The sequence below is a fragment of the Phoca vitulina genome, unplaced genomic scaffold (genome assembly GCF_004348235.1).
Source record: "Phoca vitulina isolate PV1807 unplaced genomic scaffold, GSC_HSeal_1.0 scaffold8, whole genome shotgun sequence".
NCBI classification, from domain to species: domain Eukaryota; kingdom Metazoa; phylum Chordata; class Mammalia; order Carnivora; family Phocidae; genus Phoca; species Phoca vitulina.
This window is the reverse complement of record NW_022589711.1, coordinates 56,828,976-56,850,633: the sequence shown is the minus strand read 5'-3', so window position 1 is coordinate 56,850,633 and position 21,658 is coordinate 56,828,976. Positions and strand designations below refer to the sequence as shown.

Here is a 21,658-nt window from a genome sequence, read left to right as displayed (position 1 = left end):
TGGTCATGAACTCCTTTAGTGTTTAGTCTGAGAAACTCCATCTGTCCTTCTATTCTGAATGATTAGCAATCTCTTCTTAACCATAGTGTTTAACGAGTTTGCTTCCATACAGATCCACAGAAAGAGAAGTAGACTTGGAGTATGATGCAAGAACTATTGATGTATCATTCACTTCTTTTTAAAAAAAATTAAATGAGGCTAAATAGAACACTTTCTAGCCACGTCCCAAAGTGCATTAGGAATGTCACTGATGCTTTATGCAGGTGATGTGAGGTTAGAGCCTTTTCCTGATCTAACAAGAATAATGAACACAGAAAGTCAGGCAGGAAATCTGAACTCACTGAACACCGTTGGGACCGAACACTGGGTTCCAAACTATTAGTGTGGCCCAGTTCATCGGCTGGAGGGCAGGTGCCAGGGGAGAAGGAAAAAGGTGACAGCCCACATATTCTGATTCGTGTAGAGCCCTGGACACAAACCAGAATCCAGTCCTGACCTCCTAGGAGCCTTGACCCACGTGTTTATTATGGTTTCTTAGGAAAAGTTTAGGAGGGGCACCTGGGTGGCTCAGTCGTTAAGCGTCTGCCTTCGGCTCAGGTCGTGATCCCAGGGTCCTGGCATCAAGCCCCACATCGGGCTCTCTGCTCGGCGGGGGGCCTCCTTCTCACTCTCCCACTCCCCCCTGCTTGTGTTCCTGCTCTCCCTATCTCTCTCTGTCAAATAAATAAATAAAATCTTTAAAAAGAAAAAAAAGAAAAGGTTAGGAAACAAATTTGTTTACATGACATGTGAATATGAGATTGCTCCAGGGTCCAAGGTTAGAAACATTGGCAAATCCCATCCAAAGTACTGACTCAGGGAAATCCACATTTAGAATTCAAGGAGATAAAATGGGACATCGTGTTTCAAAACCTGGTTACCGGTTCAGATTGTGATTATAAAACTGTGCACATTAACTTTACAGAGAGAGCACTGTGAGCAGCCTGATCCCTATACCTCTATATCCTGACTCATCCTGGAACTTGTTGCCCACAGAATGGGTCTGCTCCTACCCCTGGTGCTCTGCACACTGGCTGCATGCTGCAGGGCTAGATCTCCACCTATGCCACCTATGCCACCCCTCCCCTTATCTGTCCTCCCCCGTGGCTGCAATGACTCAGATGTTCTGACAGCCGCAGACTTTGCCCTTCAGGACATCAACAGGGACCGAAAGGATGGCTACATGCTGAGACTCAACCGAGTGAGCGATGTCCGCGAACACAGACAGGCAAGTGACGGTCCCTTATCTTGGGCAGGTGCTTACACAAGCTGAGGAGGCCAACCAGGGGATGGGACCCCAGAGACATGTGTTGGCAGATGCTTTCCAAATTGGAAACCCTGCTAAGAACGTTCCTCTCTTCCCTGCCAGGGTGTGCTACGTGCTCTTGTTATTGTGCTAATAGTTACCCTACTCTGACACTTTGTCTAGTGTCCAACAGGTTATCCAAAATCTTCACAAACATCACAGACTTTGGCTCTGCCATAAACCAGAGACTTTTTGGCCAGTCTTTAGGGGTTTCTGCTTCATGTGGGATGTCAACCCCCTCTCACAGGTTGACCTGGGATCTCTGTTCTATCTCACACTGGACGTGTTGGAGACCGGCTGCCATGTACTCACCAGGAAGGCATGGAAGGACTGTGAGATGAGGGAGCTTCATAGATCGGTAAGTGCTTGTGTCCAGGCACTCTGGAGAAGCTAGGTGTTCTCTGACCTGGGTGAGGATTGCTCAATGTGTACCATCTCTTCATTATAATCTCTCGGGCATGGTGCCCATGTGATTATTCCGATACTGTAGAGTTTAGTTTTAAAAGTTTAATCAAAGGAGTTTCTGAGCGTCCCACGGGGAGTCATGACCCCAGAACTGAAAAGTTGCCCCCAAATTGTTTTCTACCTCCAAGACCCTCCTATAGGCTCTGAGCTAGTGTCTGAATTGTGAGAAAAAAGATTTGAGATGTAGTGCTCTGGATGTGTGTCTAAGGAAGACTATAGAAGCAATGGAGAGAGGGCTTCTTTCTTGGTTTTATTTTGCTTTGTTTCAGTGAACACTGATACGGAATGTGAGGCTGGGGAGAGGGAAGGCTTACAGCATGGGAGCTCCCAGAGGTGCCATAGAAGGATTTCCTGGAATCATAGAACCTAAAAGGCCTCAGAATTCAAGCTTTTAAAGGCGACTATTGAAGAAGCTCAAAAATAACATAGTCAGCTGTGTTTTGATTCTCAATTATCCCGAGGTTATGTCCATTCATCAATATGAAACTTTATATTTTGAGTGCAGAACTGTGTTTAGAAATAAACTATGTGATCAAGATATCTTTTCTATCATTTAACCAAATTTGTCAAATTGCACCTATCTGGTTTTGAAGAGCAAAGAGTACTTTGCTCTTTATATTTGTTACAGTGATGCTATAGCTGTGATGATATATACCCTAAGAAGTGTATGCTGATTCCAACATGATAGAAGTTTATTTCTTACTCATGTAAAGTTCAAAATAGAAACTCCTGATCAAGAGGGGGCTTTCCTCCAGAAGTGACTTGGAGCCCCACATTCCTTCCACGTTGTGGTTCTCGACAGCCACCTTCAACTCGTGGTTTCTATGACTGCCATGCTTATTTGCATCAGGCTATGGCAAGAGAAAGAGCGTGGTGGACAGCTCACGTGGAGAAAACTTCATGGGCCACCTGGAAATGGTTACAATCACTTCTCACCTCCCTGTGGTTGCAACTCAATTATACCCACTCACACCTAATCTGGAAGGAGGCCGGGGAATGTAGACTCGCTGTGTCTCAGAAGAAGGTTGACTATTTGTTGATTTGCTGGCAGTTTCTCATACCCCAAACCGCCAAAACTGACTTTAGTTTTTCATTATTTAAAAATAAAGTGTCCAGGGGCACCTGAGTGACACAGTCAGTTAAGTGTCCGGCTCTTGGTTTCGGCTCAGGTCTGTGATCTCAGGGTCGTGAGATTGAGCCCCGTGTCAGACTCTGCACTCAGCGTGGAGTCTGCTGGAGATTCTCTCTCTCCCTCGCCCTCTGCCCCTCCTCTCTCTCTCTCTCAAATAAATAAATCTTAAAAAATAAAATGTCCAATCTAATTTTGGGGATATTTTTAAAAGTCAGAGTTTTTGTTCCACCATTTCATAAAATGTGTGTGTTTGTTCCAGGTTTATGGTCAATGCAAAGCAATATTTTATGTAAACATGCCAGCAAGGATTCTCTACTTACCTGCTTATAACTGTACTCTTCGCCCAGGTAAGAGAGCCTCTGATTTTGTTCATTTTAATAAAATATGGAAAAAGAACATTAAATAGGGCTATGCCTAGCGTATATGGGGTTCTCCCATCCTTACTTCCTATTCATACTAAGGCCATGTTCTTCTATCCAGTATTTGCCTCTCCTATGAAGTTCAACTTGTACCACTCCTCTTCCCACAAGCAATCTTCTTAAATAATCTGCTTAAATCCTTTATTATAGAGGGCTGCATTAAATCCTAAATGTTTAGTCTGATGGAAATGGCTTCATCTCTACTCTGGTCCCCAGGCTCCCTTTCTAGCTCTCTCTGACATTATTTCCCTGACTACACCAACTCTGCACTTTCTGCAACTGGATGGATGCTTCGCTATTTTCTGAGCACACACTGTACTTTCCGATGTCCACATCTACTGTTTGTCTCCTCCTCTGCTAAGGATGCCCTCACCCGACACCCTCTGCCCTTAGAACTTACATTCTTTGAGGACCCTGCCAATGTTGCTTCTTCCATCATGTTCTCTATTCCAGAAAGGAAAGGTGCTCACCTGTTCTCATTCCTATACACATTTAGCCTAACCACAGAACAGAGACAACGCGCTGCCTTGATTTGGGTCTCCTATCTTCTATCGAGCAGAACATGTATTCCTTCTTCTTGCCTGCCAAAGCCCTCCCTCCATTCCTATTAAGTGTAAGGAGTCCGTAGTACTGTTGAATAAATGAACTAAGAATGAGGCTGAAACTAATGGCATTTCAAATAGGCACGTGCATTCGTTCTGGATCCTTATTCGGAAAGCAAATATCCAAGGCATGGGAAAATAGGACGTGGCTGCTTGTCAAACTATACGTGAATGTGACTCCCCTGGTGGATCTTGTTCAAGTGCAGATTCTGATTCTAGAGGTGTGGGGTGTTGCCTGAAAGTCTGCATTTTTAATAAGATCCAGGAGATAACAATGTTGCTGGATCCTTTGGGAGATAAAGCAACAGAGCAAATATTAGCCACCGTTTAAGCTTCCTGGTTGCGAAGATGAGTCTTCATAAATGAACCAGAGAACAACCAACAAGACAGATTGGGATTTAAATGGAAGTCATAGGTAACAGAGGTATGGGAGGTCGGGAAGTGACCTGTGGGGACGATGGTGCCAGGAGTGATAAGCTATGGAAACTGCCTCACAGTATGCCCAAAAACATGCAAATAAACATGCAATTGATCAAAACAATGTATTTGCTCTACAGAAATAACTTCCAGAAAAGTTCCCTGGCCTGACTTTCACAGGACTTTTGCCACCCCCAGCTCCTCCCAATCAGAAATGCTCGCTACACGTTTAGCATAATTATTCTATCCAGTCACACAGTGATTTGACCAATATTTGCTTTCTGGCCCGCCTGTATTTTCTAACTGGGGAGGGTGTGCTTACCTGCTGTATGTCATTCAATAAGCATTTGCTAAGTGCTTACAATGCATTAGACGTTAATGTTATGTGTTGGAAACTAAAAGGTGAATAAGACATGACACTAATGAAATCCCAACATTTTAAGACACTCAGTCCTCCGGACAGAGGCATTGATGGCAGCAGATACTGAGCTAACTGGGGGAAAGGTTTTATATCAATATAACACACAGATATTTTTGGATGCAATTCCTGGGGTAAATACCTTTGTGTGAGGTGAAAAAATCTTGCTTTGATTTTTTTTTTTTTGAATTATGAAAGTAGTACACACTCATTGCAGAAAACTCTCTGCTGACAGCTTTCTTTCTAGATAATGTCTTTTCCATTCATTCCATCCTTGCCAAAATGATTTTTTTCGATCTCTGCCTCTGTTGTGGACGTATGATTTCTGGGATTAAAAATCATTAAGGAGTTTCATTTTTAAACTTCTCTCTTTGGCGTCAACAGTTTCTCAAAGAAGGATTCACAGCATGTGCCCTGACTGCCCCACAGCCACTGACCTGTCAAATCCCAAGGTTCTGGAAGCTGCCCTTGAGTCTCTTGCAAAATACAACAGTGAGAGCACCTCAAAGCAGTATTCTCTCGTCCAAGTCACCCACGCTTCTAGCCAGGTGAGGCTGAAGTGTCATTACACCAACAATGTGTCTCATAACTGTTACTGTCAGTTCCTAAGCTGAGAGGTGAATATCAAGGCATTCCTTTTAATTTGAACAGAAAAGCCTTTTCTTTATTCCCTACTTGGGTAGACCTGATATACATTCAGTCATGTTTCAGTGTCTGAGTTATGCCATGGGATTTCCACCAGAGTTGCGGGACTCCATTTTACTTCATTGGCCTTAAGGTGAGAAGGGAAATAGACTCATAGTCTCCTTGGTTATTCACTATTTGCTGCTACATTCTCATATTTAATTGACCATGGACCATTTAGCAAGTCAATTTCTGCTTCATCTTAAGGCCTGGAATGGATTGTGAGTTTTACAGATTAGGGAAAATGGAGGCTCATTTGTATTTGGATGATGTTGAATCTATTATATAGAGAAAAGCTAATCTAAAAACTAATCTACGGGAGGAAAAATCAGCTCACCCAAGGGAAGGTTTTTAGAGCTCTTTCAAATCCTTAAGAAGGGAAGAAAAGTATGGTGATTATGTTTTTCAAATGACAGAATCACAGTGCATGCTTTGATCTTCGTGGGGAGTATAGGGACAGTAGGAGACCTGTGTTGACAATGACTTTGACTGAGGACGTTTGGTTCTCCTAAATAAAATGCTGCCAAACCTGAATCATTTCTCCATATAGTAAGATTTGATTTTTTATTTCTCAACTCTCATCTCATACCAGTGGGTGTTTGGCCCTTCCTACTTTGTGGAATACTTAATCAGAGAGTTACCATGTACCAAATCCCAAGCCAGCAGCTGTGCCCTTCAGCCCCATGACTCTGAGGTAAGTATTCCTGAATGTCTTCGTAATTTAAGATTTGTGTTCACAAGTCATCTATCGATACTTATTGAGCATAAATTATTACATGAGGTGTTATAATGCATGAGATGCTTTTCTTCCCCTTAAGGAACAACTGACTAAATAGAGATTGTGCGGGCTCAGATGCAATTATAAAGGATTTTATTTTATCATAACTGTAATTTTCATCAGCAATATGATGGCTTTGCAAAAAAAAATTAATCATAGGACACTGTAAAACATAGACGAATCTTCTCAGTGGTTTGTGATGGGTCCTGCTTCTATCTGAACAAATCCAGTTACATTTGGAATACAGCATGGTATTCCATTCCTTGGACCACTCTGTAAGAAGGACAAAGAATTCAAAGAGGCCTTCTTTCAAAGAATGCATTCAAGATGCGCAGGGCACCTTGAAACCATTTGAAACACACCTGGTGGGAAATGTCAATTGACACAATGTCTTGTAGCCCAATTGGGCAAAATGAATCAAAAAGCTTTTTTCTCCTTATTTACTTACTTATACTAACAGCTTCATTAAGTATAATTCACACATCATAAAATTCACCATTTAAGGTATACAATCCAGTGTTTTTTTTCTTTTTCCTTTTAGTAGATTCACAGAGTTGTGCCACCATCACCACTCTGTAATTTTAGAATATTTTCATCAGCCCAAAAAGAAACCCCTCACCCAAGCCCCTGGAGAATGCTAATCTATTTATTGTCTTTATGACTTTGTCTTCTTTTAGACATTCCATATAATGGAATCATGCTGTGTATGGCCTTTTGTGTCTGCTTTTTTCACTTAAGATAATGTTTTCAAGGTTTATCTGTGTTGTAGCATGGATCAGAGCTTCATTCCTTTTTATGGCCAAATAATATTTCATTGCATGGATGCACCATGTACTGTTTACTCATCCATTAGTCAATGGATATTTGGGTTGCTTCCCCCTTTGCGTTATTATAAATGATGGTGCTGGGAGCGTTTGTATACAAGTTTTTATGTATACTGTGTTTTCATTTCTCCTGTATATATAGTTTGAAGTGGGATTGCTGGGTCACACTTTATGTTTAACCTTTTGACTAACTGCCAAACTGTTTTCCAAAGTGACTGCACCAGTTTTATAATCCCATCTGCAACATATGAGGGTTTAGATTTCTCCACATTTTTGCTCATACTTATTATTATCGTTAGCTGTCTTTTTATTATACCTATCTTATTGAGTATGAAGTGGTATCTCATTTTGGTTGTTACTTGCATTTTCCTCATGGCTAATGATGTTAAGCATTTTTAATGTACTTATTGGCCATTATCGTGTATACATTCTTTGGAGAAATGTCTCTTCAGATCCTTTGACTATTTCAAAATTGGACTATTTGTTTTCTTATTGTTGAATTGTAGGAGTTCTTTACATATTCTAGAGACAATCCCTTAATCACATATATGACTGCAAATATTTTCTCTCATTCTCTGGGTTGTCTATTTGTTTTCTTTTCTTTTCTTTTCTTTTTTTTAAGATTTTTATTTATTTGCCAGAGAAAGACACACAGAGAGAGGGAACACAAGCAGGGGGAGTGGGAGAGGGAGAAGCAGGCTTCCCACTGAGCAGGGAGCCCGATGCGGGGCTCGATCCCAGGACCCTGGGATCATGACCTGAGCTAAGGCAGGCGCTTAATAACTGAGCCACCAGGGCGCCCCATCTATTCATTTTCTTAATGATGTTCTTTGAAGTATAAAAGTTGTACATTCAAATGTACATTGTATATTCTACTACATATATTTTTAAAAATTGAAATACATGTTTTTCTAGTTTTCTTAATAATTACACACTTTAAAAATAATTAAATACTTAATAATTACATACTTTAAAGATCTAATACCAACCTGCAACAAAAAAATTACATTTTTAGTAAAAAAAAAAAAAAAGTTTTTAATTTCCATGAAGTCCCTCTTATTTATTTTTGTTCTCATTGAATGTGCATTTGGAGCCATCTCTAAGAAATCGTTGCCTAATCCAAGATCACTAAGATTTACTCCTATGTATTCTTCGAAGAGTTTTGTAGTTTTAGCTCTTATGTTTAGGTTTGTGACCCATACTGAGTCAATTTTTGTATATTGTGTGAGGTAGGAGGTTCAGCTTCATTCTTTTGCATGTGGATGTCCATTTGTCCTGGAATTATTTGTTGAAAAAAACAATCATTTTTCCCCATTTGAGTGTCTTGGCATACTTCTTGAAGATCACTTGACCATAAATGTCAAGGTTTATTTCTGTACTCTCAATTTTATTCCATGGATCTATATAGCTCTCCTTATACCACTACTTCACTATCTTGAATACTATAGCTTTGTGGCAAATTTTGAAATTGGGACGTGTGAGTCCTCCTATTTCGTTCTTTTTATTCAAAATTATTTGGGTATTCTGGATCTCTTGCATTTTCATAATAATCTTAGGATCAGCTTGTCATTTTCTATATCTATTTTAAAAAGGTAGTTAGAAATGTGATAAGAATTGCACTGAATCTGTAGACCAATGTGAGACATATTGTCATCCTAACAATATTAAGTCTTTCAGTCCATGAATATGGATGGTCTTTCCTTTTGTTTAGGACTCATTCAATTTCCTTCAACAATGTTTTGTAGTTTTCAATGTTCAATACTCAGTTATTTGTATATCTAAATATCTTATTCTCTTTGATGCTAAAATAATGTATTTGTTTCCTTAATTTTATTTTTGAATTGTTTCCTGCAAGTGTATAGAAATACAATTGATTTTTGCATATTGATCTTGTATCCTGTAACCTTGCTGGACTCATTTACTCTTTCTAATAGTTTTCTAGTAGATTCCTTAGGACTTTCTACATACAAGATCATGTCATCTGCAATCAGAGATAGCTTTACTTCTTCCTTTCCAATCTGCATGCCTTTTAATTCTTTTTCTTGCCGAATTTCCCTGGCTAGGACTTCCAGTACAATATTGAACAGAGGTGGGAAGAGTAGACATCCTTATCTTATTCCTGGGGAAAACATTGAGTATTTCATCATTGAATATGATGTTAACTGTAGGTTTTTCATGGATGCCCTCTATTAAATTGAAAAAGTTCTATTCCTAATTTCTGAACGATTTTTAATCAAGAAACAGTGTTAATCAAATGCTTTTTCTGAGTTAATGAGATAACCATGGTTTTTTTTTCTCCTTTAACTATTATTATTTTATATAACAATGATTGACTCTTGTATGTTAAAATAATATTGGGGGCACCTGGGTGGCTCAGTCAGTTAAGCATCTGCCTTTGGCTCAGGTCATGATCCCAGGGTCCTGGGATCAAGCCCCATGTCAGGCTCTCTGCTCAGCAGGAACCTGCTTCTCCTTTTGCCTGCCGCTCCCCCCCACCACCCCCGCTTGTACTCTCTCTCTGTCAAATAAATAAATAAAATCTTTTTAAAAAATAAATAAAAATAAAATAATCTTGCACTTTGGAGATGAATCCCAATTGGTCACGGTATGTAATCCTTTTTATGAGTTGCTGAATTCAATTTGCCAGTATTTTTTTATAAGATTTTTCATTTATATTCATGAGATATTAATCTATAGTTTTCTTGTATTGTCTCTGCTTGATTTTCATATGAGTTTAATACTGGCCTCACAGAATGAGTTGGGAAAATTTCCCTCCTCTTCTATTTTATTTTGGGAGAGTTTGCTAAGGATTGGTGTTCATTTTCCTTTAAATGTTTGGTAGAATTCACCAGTGGGCCTGAGCTTGTCTTTGTGAGAAGTTTGGGGTTTTCAAAAAATTATTATTAACAATTCAATCTTTTTACTTGTTATAGTTCTATTCAGATTTTCTGTTTCTTCTTAAGTTTTGGTAGTTTGTGTCTTCCTAGGAATCTGGCCATTTTATCCAAGTTACCTAATTTCTCAGCATACAGGAAGATGTTCATAGTATTCCCTTCTTATTTCTGAAAGATTGGAAGTGATGTCCCCTCTTTAATTCCAATTTTAGTAATATGAGTCATTTTTTTCTTGGTCAGTCTAGCTAAAGTTTTATCATTTTTGTTGATCTTTTCAAATAATCAACTTGCAGTTTTATTTTCCATTTTTGTAATCATCTAGTTCATTTATTTACTCTCTGCTCTTTATTATGGCCTTCTTTTTGCTTGCTTTGGGATGAGGTTTTTTTTCTCCCTGTTTCTTAAGGTAGAAGGTTATGTAAATGATATGCAATTTTTTTTTCTTTTTTAACAATAGCATTTACATCTACAAATTTCCTTCTAAGCAGTGCTTTAGCTAATCTCATAAGTTGTGCATGTTTTGTTTTGGTTTCATTCATCTCAAAGTATTTTCTAATTTTCTTTGTGATTACTTCTTTGACCACTTGGCTATATAGGAGTATGTCATCTAATATTTGCAAAATTCCCCAATTTTTTTTTTATCCATTTCCAATTTCATTCCATTGTGGTTGGAGAATATGCTCCATATGATCTCAAGTCTTCTAAATCTATTGAAGTTTGTTTTAAAATTTAACATAAGGTATATCCTAGAAAATGTTCCATGTACACTTGAGAAGAGTGTATATTCTACTATCGTTAGGTGGAGCATTCTGTAATGATTGGTTTATAGGGTCTTCTGTTTCCTTGTTGATGTTATGCATAGTTGTTCTATCCATTACTGAAAGTGAGGTTTCCAACTATTATTGTTGACTTGTCTTTATCTCCTTCGAATTCTGTCAGTTTTGCTTATGTTCTTTGGGGCTCTGTTGTTAGGTACATATATATTTATAGTTGTTGTGTCTTCCTAATAAATTGGCCTTTTTATCATTATAAAGTGTTTTTCGTTGTCTCTACCAACAATTTTTTCTTAGAGTCAATTTTGTTTGGTATTTGTATAGCCATTCCAGCTTTCTTTTGGTTACTGTTTGCATTATATATTTTTTTCCATCTTTTTACTTTCAACCTATGTGCGTCTTTGAATCTAAAGTGTGTGTCTCAAAAGCCTTGTATAATTATTCAAGTGAATTTTCTCAAGGAATAATTGGGAAACCATTTTCACCCTATTCTGTAGGATCTCTTCTTCTTGCTTATCAATAACATCGTGGGCAGATCCCATAGCTTTCTGGTCATTTTCAATAATAAGAACAATTTCACTTAGGTAATTAAGATTCACTTGCAGGTCTGAAAAAAATCTGTTCAATCAATTCTGAATCAAAACTTGTTTCTTATATCCAATGCAAAGCTTTTCTCTCTCTCCATAGCTTCAACCTAACTCAAAGTTTAGGACTTCCTGTGAGAAAGGGGGTCAAGGTCTAGTCTTTCACTCTTTCTCCCCCTTCTGTAATCTTTTGCTTAATTCTTGCTCTTCCAAGTTCCAAGAAGAATGAAAGAGGAGAAGAAAGAAGAGTACAAAGTCTGTTTTATATAACTGCAGTTGTAGTTTTCTCTTGGTCTACCCTGGCCCTCCATAAGACAGGTTCCAGTGCTGGTTCTCTCAAGTGGTACAGGTGTTGGTTCATCCAGGGGTCCTTTCCTGGCAGGATGATGTATTCTCTAGCTGAGTCCTTGCAACCACTCCTTCTCAGATTCAGCCCCCACAGATTTTCACTATCACATGCCCCTTCTCTGGAAGATTGTCCATTGGGTAGGTACTTTCAAAAAAGCCTTACCTATGGCATTTGCTTGTCCCAAGGAATTCACACATTTTTACTATTCCAAACAGTGGAAACAGTGTTCCCTTTCCTGCCCTTTCTCCTTACCCTACCATAGTAGACCCTTTTAGCCAAGACACTGCCTTCAGAATGCTCTGAGAGAGAAGCAGATACCAATCTTCATAGCCCATACATCCCCAAACTCTAGGGTTCACATGTTAAGCTTGCTCACAAACTCCCTCTTCGTGGTTCACCCTAGATTCAGCATGAATTAGAGTAGCTCAGCAAATCCTAGTCAGAGTGGGAGTAGCCAGGCTCTACTTGGTACAGGTAACTGCAGTCTCTCCAGAAGGTTCTCTTAGAGAGTGTCCCCTATATGATTTGGTGAAGAATTGGAGAAGGAAGAGGCTGAAGCCCCATTCTCCAAGGACTTTCCAATTGGACATGGATGATACAGTAATATTCAGGCAGTCTGTTTAGCCACATTTTAGTAAATTCCATGTGAATATTCTTAAGAGTTCTTCTTTAGAAATTGAGGCAGCATTTTATTACAATATTCTATTTGCACTTGAATATATGTACACTCTATGACTCTAAAATTCCTCTTCTAGGAATTTACTCTGAGAAAGTAACTAAGAACTTGTTAAATAATGCAGAGGAATATTAGTTAGTGATTATAAAGAAGATCACAGAAGACTAATGCCATTAAAGGATTTTCACAATAGATTATTAAGTGATGAGAGAGTTATAAAATAATATATGTAATATAAGCCTATTTATCTAGAAGAAAAATATATATGCATAGGAAAAAAGGTTAGAAGAAAAGAAATCAAATCATTGTGGGAAACAGTTACCTTTCATGCAAGTACAGGTCTTTTTATTTTCTTTTTGTTTATCCATATTCTAAATACTTATATTTGTATTAAGAAAACAAAATTATTTTATTTCTAAATAAAGAGAAGTTGAAGGAACTGAGAGGAATTTTGTCTGAGAAAGGAAAACTCAGGTGGAACATACACAAAAGGCCACTACTATGTGAGAGATGAGAACAGGTTTTCAAAATGACCCAAAGGAAGAAGTAAGACCAAGAGGTAGATGTTCTATAGACACAGATTTCTGCTCAATACAAAGAATTTTCTAATGGTTTGTTCCTCAAGAAATCCTGAGTTTAGGGGCCCCTGAGTGGCTCAGTTGGTTAAGTGTCCAACTCTTGATCTCAGCTCAGGTTTTGATCTCATGGTTGTGAGTTCAACCCTGGCATTGGGCTCTGCACTGGGCATGGAGCCTACTTAAAAAATAAAAATAAGTTTAAGAAGTAAATCCTGGGGAGGGGGGAGGAAAGATGGTGGAGGAGTAGGGGACCCTATTTCAACTGGTCCCTGGAATTGAGCTGGATACCCACCAGACCACTCTGAGCACCCACAAAACCAGCCTGAGATGTAAGAAGATCTGGATCTCTACAAACAGAATATCGCAGGCAGTTGGTTTTGAGGTACGAAGCGGGGAGCCGTGATTCCGCGGGCAGATATTGGAAGATAAACGGCAGCGGGAGGGTGCCTGGCCATGGGGATCCTACACCGCCAGTGAGTGACAGCCTCGCGCGCTGCGGACGGGCACAGACTCGCAGACCGGTAGCGTCGGGGAAAGGACTTTAGGGCAGTCCCCGGGGTGGAGGACCAGACCGGCGGGTCGCGCCTGCGAACTGCAGCCCCCAGGGTGGAAACCCGGAGCGACCGGTCCCGCGCCCGAACTGGGAGCAGCTGGCGGTTTTAGAAGCACAAAGGGCAGAGACGTGCCCCGACCTGGAGGCAGGACTGGGAGCGCTGCGGAGGGGCGCACAACCCAGGACGTTGCAGTTTATAGTAGCACGGACAGAAACGGAGACGGTGTGGCCTGGAGAGCTCACTGAAGAACAGACTGCGATCTCTCTGCTCTGAAGCAGAGGGTTGGAAATGGTCTCTTCTGCTCTGACTTGCGGAAGAGACGGGGAAAGCCGCCAGAGAACAAAAGCCCCAAAGACTGATTCCCACTGAGCCCATCCCCCGCCACAGGGGCGCAGGGCAACTCCGCCCAAACAGGGTTGCCTGAGTAACAGCGCAGCAGGCCCCTCCCGCAGAAGACAGGCTGGGAAGACAAGAGGCCAGCAACCCTAAGGTCCCAAGAAAACAGGTGCATCTTGCTTGGGTTCTGGTCAATAATTTGGACTCTATACATTCCCTCAAACACCCATCAACAGAATGACTAGGAGAAGGAGCCCCCAAAATAGAAAAGACTCAGAGATTATGACTTATGCTGCAGATTTACAAATGGATGCAGATATAACCAAGATGTCGGAGATGGAATTCAGGCTAGCAATTATGAAGACAATGGCTAGAATGAAGAAATCAATTAATGGCAACATAGAGTCTCTAAGGGCAGAAATGAAAGGTGAATTGGCAGAACTTAAAAATGCTATCAATGAGATCCAATCCAATCTAGATAATCTAACAGCTAGGGTAACTGAGGCAGAAGAGAGAATAAGCAACCTGGAGGACAATATAATAGATAAAAAGGGAAAAGAGGAGGCCAGGGAAAAACAACTCAGAATCCATGAAAATAGAATCAGAGAAATAAGTGACACCATGAAGCATTCCAATGTCAGAATAATTGGAATCCCGGAGGGAGTGGAGAGAGAGAGGGGACTAGAAGATGTTTTGAGCAAATCGTAGCTGAGAACTTCCCTAATCTGGGGAATGAAACAAACATTCGAGTCCTAGAGGCAGAGAGGACCCCTCCCAAGATCAAGGAAAACAGGCCAACACCCCGGCATGTAATAGTAAAACTTGCAAATCTTAGAATCAAGGAAACCATCTTAAGGGCAGTTAGGGGGGAGAGATTCCTTACGTACAGAGGGAGGAACATCAGAATAACGTCAGACCTATCCACAGAGACCTGGCAAGCCAGAAAGGCCTGGCAAGACATATTCAGGGTACTAAATGAGAAGAACATGCAGCCAAGAATACTTTACTCGGCAAGGCTTTCATTTAGAATGGATGGAGAGATGCAGAACTTCCACGACGGGCAGAAACTGAAAGAATATGTGACCACTAAGCCGGCCCTGCAAGAAATATTAAGGGGGGTTCTATAAAAGGAGAAAGACCCCAAGAGTGATATACAACAGAAATTTACAGGGACAATCTATAAAAACAACGTCTTCACAGGCAACATGATGACAATTAATTCATATCTTTCAATAATCAGTCTCAACGTGAATGGCCTAAATGCTCCCATAAAATGGCGCAGGGTTGCAGACTGGATAAAAAGACAGGACCCATCCATATGCTGCCTACAAGAGACTCATTTTGAACCTAAAGATACATCCAGACTGAAAGTGAAGAGATGGAGATCCATCTTCCATGCCAGCGGACCTCAAAAGAAAGCTGGGGTAGCAATTCTTATATCAGACAAATTAGATTTTAAACTAAAGTCTGTAATTAGAGACACAGAAGGACACTTTATCATTCTTAAAGGGTCTATCCAACAAGAAGATCTAACAATTGTAAATATCTATGCCCCCAACATGGGAACAGCCATCTACCTAAGCCAACTGTTAACCAAAATAAAGAGTCATATTGATAACAATACGTTAATTGTAGGAGACCTCAATACTCCACTCTCAGCATTGGACAGATCATCTAAGCAGAAAATCACCAAGGAAACAAGAGCTTTGAATGATACATTGGACCAGATGGACCTCATAGATATTTACAGAACATTCCACCCTAAAACAACAGAATACTCATTCTTCTCGAGCGCACATGGAACTTTCTCCAGAATAGACCACATACTGGGTCACAAAACAGGTCTCAACCGATACCAAAAGATTGAGATTATTCCCTGCATATTCTCAGACCACAATGCTTTAAAACTGGAACTCAATCACAAGAAAAAAATGGCAGAAATTCAAACACTTGGAAGCTAAAGACCACTCTGCCCAAGAATGTTTGGGTCAACCTGGAAATCAAAGAAGAACTTAAACAATTCATGGAAATCAATGAGAACGAAAACACATCAGTCCAAAACCTATGGGATACTACAAAGGCGGTCCTAAGGGGGAAATACATAGCCATCCAAGCCTCACTCAAAAAAATAGAAAAATCCCAAATTCACCAACTAACTCTACACCTTAAAGAACTAGAGAAAAAGCAACAAATGATGCCCATGCATCAGAAGAGAAATAATTAAAATTAAAGCAGGGATCAACCAGAAACACAGTAGATCAGATCAACGAAACTAGAAGTTGGTTCTTTGAAAGAATTAATAAGATCGATAAACCACTGGCCAGACTTATCCAAAAGAAAAGAGAAAGGACCCCAATTAATAAAATTATGAATGAAAGGGGAGTGATCACGACTAACACCAAGGAAATAGAAACAATTATTAGAAATTATTATCAACAACTATATGCCAATAAACTGAGCAATCTGGATGAAATGGAGGCCTTCCTGGAAACCTATAAGCTGCCAAGACTGAAACAGGAAGAAATTGACAACCTGACTAGGCCAATAATCAGGAACGAGATTGAAGCAGTGATCAAAAACCTCCCAAAAAACAAGAGTCCAGGGCCTGATGGATTCCCTGGGGAATTCTACCAAACATTCAAAGAAGAAATAATATCTATTCTACTGAAGCTGTTTCAAAAAATAGAAACAGAAGGAAAACTTCCAAACTCATTCTATGAGGCCAGCATTACCTTAATCCCCAAACCAGGCAAAGACCCCATCAAAAAGGAGAATTTCAGACCGATATCCCTGATGAATATGGATTCCAAAATCCTCAATAAAATCCTAGTTAATAGGATCCAACAATACATTAAAAGGATCATCCACCACGACCAAGTGGGATTTATCCCCAGCATGCAAGGGTGGTTCAACATTCGCAAATCAATCAATGTGATAGAACACATTAATAAGAGGAGGGAGAAGAACCATATGGTCCTCTCAATTGATGCAGAAAAAGCATTCGACAAAATACAACATCCTTTCCTGATTAAAACTCTTCAGAGTATAGGGATAGAGGGAACATTCCTCAAGTTCATAAAGTCCATCTATGAAAAACCCACAGCGAATATGATCCTCAATGGGGAAAAGCTGAGAGCCTTTCCCTTAAGATCAGGAACACGTCAAGGATGCCCACTCTCACCACTATTGTTCAACATAGTACTAGAAGTCCTAGCAACAGCAATCAGACAACAAAAAGAAACAAAAGGTATTCAAATTGGCAAAGAAGAAGTCAAACTCTCTCTTTCTGCAGACGACATGATACTTTATGTGGAAAACCCAAAAGACTCCACCCCCAAATTACTAGAGCTCATACAGCAATTCAGTAATGTGGCAGGATACAAAATCAATGCACAGAAATCAGTTGCTTTCTTATACACTAACAAAGCAACTGTAGAAAGAGAAATTAGAGAAACGATTCCATTTACAATAGCACCAAAAACCATAAGATACCTCGGAATAAACCTAACCAAAGAGGTAAAGGATCTATACTCTAGGAACTACAAAACACTCATGAAAGAAATTGAAGAAGACACAAAAAGATGGAAAAATATTCCATGCTCATGGATCGGAAGAATAAACATTGTTAAAATGTCTATGCTACCCAGAGCAATCTATACCTTCAATGCCATCCCGTTCAAAATTCCAATGACATTTTTCAAAGTGCCGGAACAAACAATTGTAAAATTTGTATGGAATCAGAAAAGACCCCGAATCACCAAGGAAATGTTGAAAAAGAAAAACAAAGCCGGGGGCATCACGTTGCCCAATTTCAAGCTATATTACAAAGCTGTGATCACCAAGACAGCATGGTACTGGCACAAAAACAGACATATAGACCAATGGAACAGAATAGAGAACCCAGATATGGACCCTCAACTCTGTGGTCAAATAATCTTTGACAAAGCAGGAAAAAACATGCAATGGAAAAAAGACAGTCGCTTCAATAAATGGTGCTGGGAAAATTGGACAGCCACATGCAGAAGAATGAAACTCGACCATTCTCTAAGACCATTTACAAAGATAAACTCAAAGTGGATGAAAGACCTCAGTGTGAGACAGGAATCCATCAAAATCCTAGAGGAGAACATAGGCAGTAACCTCTTTGACATCGGCCACAGCAACTTCTTTCAAGATACATCTCCAAAGGCTAGTGAAAAAAAGCAAAAATGAACTTTTGGGACTTCATCAAGATAAAAAGCTTCTGCACAGCAAAGGAAACAGTCAATAAAACAAAGAGGCAACTCACAGAATGGGAGAAGATATTTGCAAATGACACTACAGATAAAGGGCTGGTATCCAAGATCTATAAAGAACTTCTCAAACTCAACACCCAAAAAACAAATAATCAAGTCAAAAAGTGGGCAGAAGAGATGAAAAGACACTTCTCTGAAGAAGACATACAAATGGCTAACAGACACATGAAAAAATGTTCATCATCATTAGCCATCAGGGAAATCCAGATCAAAACCACACTGAGATACCACCTTCCACCAGTTAGAATGGCAAAAATGGACAGGGAAAGAAACAATAAATGTTGGAGAGGTTGTGGAGAAAGGGGAACCCTCTTACACTGTTGGTGGGAATGCAAGTTGGTACAGCCACTTTGGAAAACAGTGTGGAGGTTCCTCAAAAATTTAAAAATAGAGCTACCCTATGACCCAGCAATTGCACTACTGGGTATGTACCCCAAAGACACATATGTAGTGAAAAGAAGGGCCATATGCACCCCAATGTTCATAGCAGCAATGTCCGCAATAGCCAAACTGTGGAAAGAGCCGAGATGCCCTTCAACAGATGAATGGATAAAGAAGATGTGGTCCATATATACAATGGAATATTACTCAGCCGTCAGAAAGGATGAATACCCAACCTTTACATCAACATGGATGGGACTGGAGGAGATTATGCTAAGTGAGATAAGTCAAGCAGAGAAAGTCAATTATCATATGGTTTCACTTATTTGTGGAACGTAAGGAATAGCATGGAGGACACTAGGAGAAGGAAGGGAAAAATGAGGGGGGGTGGGGAATTGGAGGGAGAGATGAACCATGAGAGACTATGGACTCTGAGAAACAGGGTTAGAGGGGAGGGGGAAGGGGGGATTGGTTAGCCCAGTGATGGGTATTAAGGAGGGCACATACTGCATGGAGCACTGGGGGTTGTATAAAAACAATGAATCGTGGATTACTGCATCGAAAACTAGTGATGTATTGTATGGTGAGTAACATAATAAAATTTAAAAAAAAAGTAAATCCTGAGTTTCACATCTTTGGAGGAAATTTAGCCTAGTTTGGGTGATTATTTGGTAAAAATGATCTAGAAAGAATTGGCTCAGAGCCTACCCATAACATGGTAGGAACATAAAAATGTTGATTGGCTGTGTGTCTACACAAGCAGAAAGCAAGTTGATTTCCATTTATAATCACTGATAATCATAATACTCACAGGATGTTGTATTTTCTCTGTTTTTAGCCTGTTGGTCTTTGCAAAGGTTCTGTGACTAAACGAGAAATAGAAAAGTTTGTCTCCGTGACTTGTGACTTCTTTGAACGACAGGTATTTTTCAATCTAATTGTTTGTCTTCTCATGAAGAAGAGAGCAGATAATCTAAATCCTAACCGCCCTCTCCTTTTAATTTCCTAAAATCTGTGATCACCACTTTATTCAGGTTGCCCCAAGGTCACACCCACAGGGCGGCTGGTTAAAGACCGGTCATACTTTTTTTTCTTTCCCAGGTACAATGGGGTCCTCCAGAATAAGTAAGACTCCTTCAGAAACAGAGATATCATAGCTCGGATGGCTCAGGCCTCTGAAACATTAAATCCAGTGTCCCAAAGACCCTTACCCTTTCCAAAAGTATTTATTGAGTGTTTACTATGAGGCAGCCAGCTCTAGTTGAGAGTGTTATTGAGACAGGCCACCTTGTCCCAGTCCTGCTCTGCCACCCGTGAGGTGTGTGACTCTGGGCAAGTTCTTACCTCTCTGAGTCTTGGTTGCCTTGTCTGTAGAATGGGGTTGCAACACCGACCTTGTTCAGATCCCTGTGGGAAACAATGAGAGAAACCGGATGAAGGGCCCTGTGTGGGGCCTGGCAATGAATAAGCCCTGAATAAAAGTGGCTATGTCCGCACTACTGGGAGTAGGGTGACAGCGCCCTGGGGACTTGGAAGGAATCATTTAACCTTTCCAAACCATTGTTCAGCTCTGAATTTGTGAGACTTGCAGTCAAGCTTCTGTTGTCTGCTTTTGCTTTTTAACCCTTTAACCAGCAGTCCATCCCTCTAGCTGGTCTCCCTTTGAGACATTCCATCAAAAAGTCCCAGAACAGTTTAGCTTGGTACTAGTCATGGCAGGAGTCTTTCCCGGGAATGTTCCCCTATTTGCAAATGTTCTTATTTCAGGTTCCTGCCCCCGGAGGGGAAGACCCTGCTGTTAACCAGGGACCTGCGCACCTCCCCGGGCTGGAAGAGTCCCAGCAGAAAATCGTATGCCCTTCTCCCAACTTGCCCCCCAAGGCTGTGCCTAAAGGATCTGTCCTATACCTACCCGACTTGGTTGATGAGAAGCAGCCTGAGGATGCTGAGGAAAACAGCCCTGTTGAGGCCTTTCCTGTGAAGCTGGATCTCACCACAAATCCTCGGGGAGAAAGCCTGGATGTGTCCTTCCTTTTCCTGGGGCCTGGGGAGGAGAAGCTGGTTGTCCTGCCTTTTCCCAAGGAAGCACAACGCTCTGCTGAGTGCCCAGGACCAGCCCAGCAGGACAACACTCTTATTCTCCCACCATGAGAACCACATAGAGGATTCCATGGGGGTGTAGTGCTCTGCAGGAGAAGAGAGGTACTGGGGAAGGGGGCCAGAGAGACAGCTCAAATGTAGAAGAATGACAAATAAAGTATATCTTTTGACTCTTCTTGGTCTCATCATGTTATCTGGAAGTATAAATAATAAGACTACACTGTCTACTTGTACATGGGGCTGTCTCTTCTGAACCATCCAAGGCCTCATACCATGGACAGATGCTCTCTGCCTCCCCTGTCTTCAGTCTCTCCTGCCGTACTCTTACTGACTTTTAGCTAAGTCTCTGATATAGGGCCTGCCATACTTAGGAATGCCCTCCTCTTTCTGGGCAAGAGCACACTGTGATTCTTTTGATCAAAATGAGATGAAAATTGAAGGATATCAAGAGACTGAGATCCACCGGAATGTCATTCTCCCTTTATTCCATAATTTTTTCAACACCAAGTATTGGTCAGATATTGTTTGCACAGCCTTCAATCTGAGGGCGGAATTTTGTGTTGTTTTCTGACCTGTCTGAATAGTCTCCGAGTCCCAGAACTTGATAAACTCACCTATCAATAAGGAGTAGTTGGAAGATACAGCTGCCTGTGGCCTGTGGTGGAGCCTGGGGAGAACCAAACATTGCTCCAAGTTGGGGAGCTTTCTGACTCCTATAATAGTTTTGCTCAGAGTAGAAATTAAGAGCCTGTTAACATTCATCCCCAATTTTTTTCACTTAAAAAATAATAGATATGTATATAACGTATATTATATACATATAATGTACAGGTATATAATGTATATAAGATATATATATAATGTATATGTATACACATGTATGTGTTTGTGTACATATATTTACACAAATATATGTAATACCTGCATATACATATACACACATGTCTTTTGAAATTTGACAGGTGTTATGGGTTGAATTGTTTCCCCACAATTCATATACTGAAGTCGTAACCTCCAGTATCTCAGAATGTGGTTGTATTTGGATATGTCTTTA

At 40.4% G+C, this 21,658-nt stretch overlaps 1 protein-coding gene across 3 annotated transcripts; it reads left to right on the top strand.

Moving 5' to 3' along the window:
• Window positions 1–764: 764 nt before the first annotated feature.
• FETUB (fetuin B) lies at window positions 765–20,779 on the top strand. Of its 3 annotated transcripts, XM_032406178.1 has the most exons (7): window positions 765–1,267; window positions 1,593–1,703; window positions 3,202–3,289; window positions 5,183–5,346; window positions 6,075–6,176; window positions 19,343–19,426; window positions 20,272–20,779. In XM_032406178.1, exons 1-7 carry the CDS (start codon window positions 1,037–1,039, stop codon window positions 20,653–20,655), a joined length of 1,164 nt encoding a protein of 387 aa, XP_032262069.1. In that variant the 5' UTR covers window positions 765–1,036; the 3' UTR covers window positions 20,656–20,779. The 3 variants fall into 3 exon arrangements, with proteins under 3 accessions (XP_032262069.1, XP_032262070.1, XP_032262071.1); XM_032406179.1 differs by lacking the exon at window positions 1,593–1,703 and having other exon boundaries at window positions 1,036–1,267; XM_032406180.1 differs by lacking the exons at window positions 1,593–1,703; window positions 3,202–3,289 and having other exon boundaries at window positions 1,036–1,271.
• The last annotated feature ends 879 nt before the right edge of the window (window positions 20,780–21,658 follow it).

Bases quoted from the DNA above. Each gene is read 5' to 3' on its own strand.
- FETUB (XM_032406178.1), top strand. From the start codon at position 1,037: ATGGGTCTGCTCCTACCCCTGGTGCTCTGCACACTGGCTGCATGCTGC. The intron at 6,177-19,342 runs GTAAGTATTCCT...CTCTGTTTTTAG, and splicing joins TTCAGCCCCATGACTCTGAG to CCTGTTGGTCTTTGCAAAGG. The intron at 19,427-20,271 runs GTATTTTTCAAT...TTCTTATTTCAG, and splicing joins GTGACTTCTTTGAACGACAG to GTTCCTGCCCCCGGAGGGGA.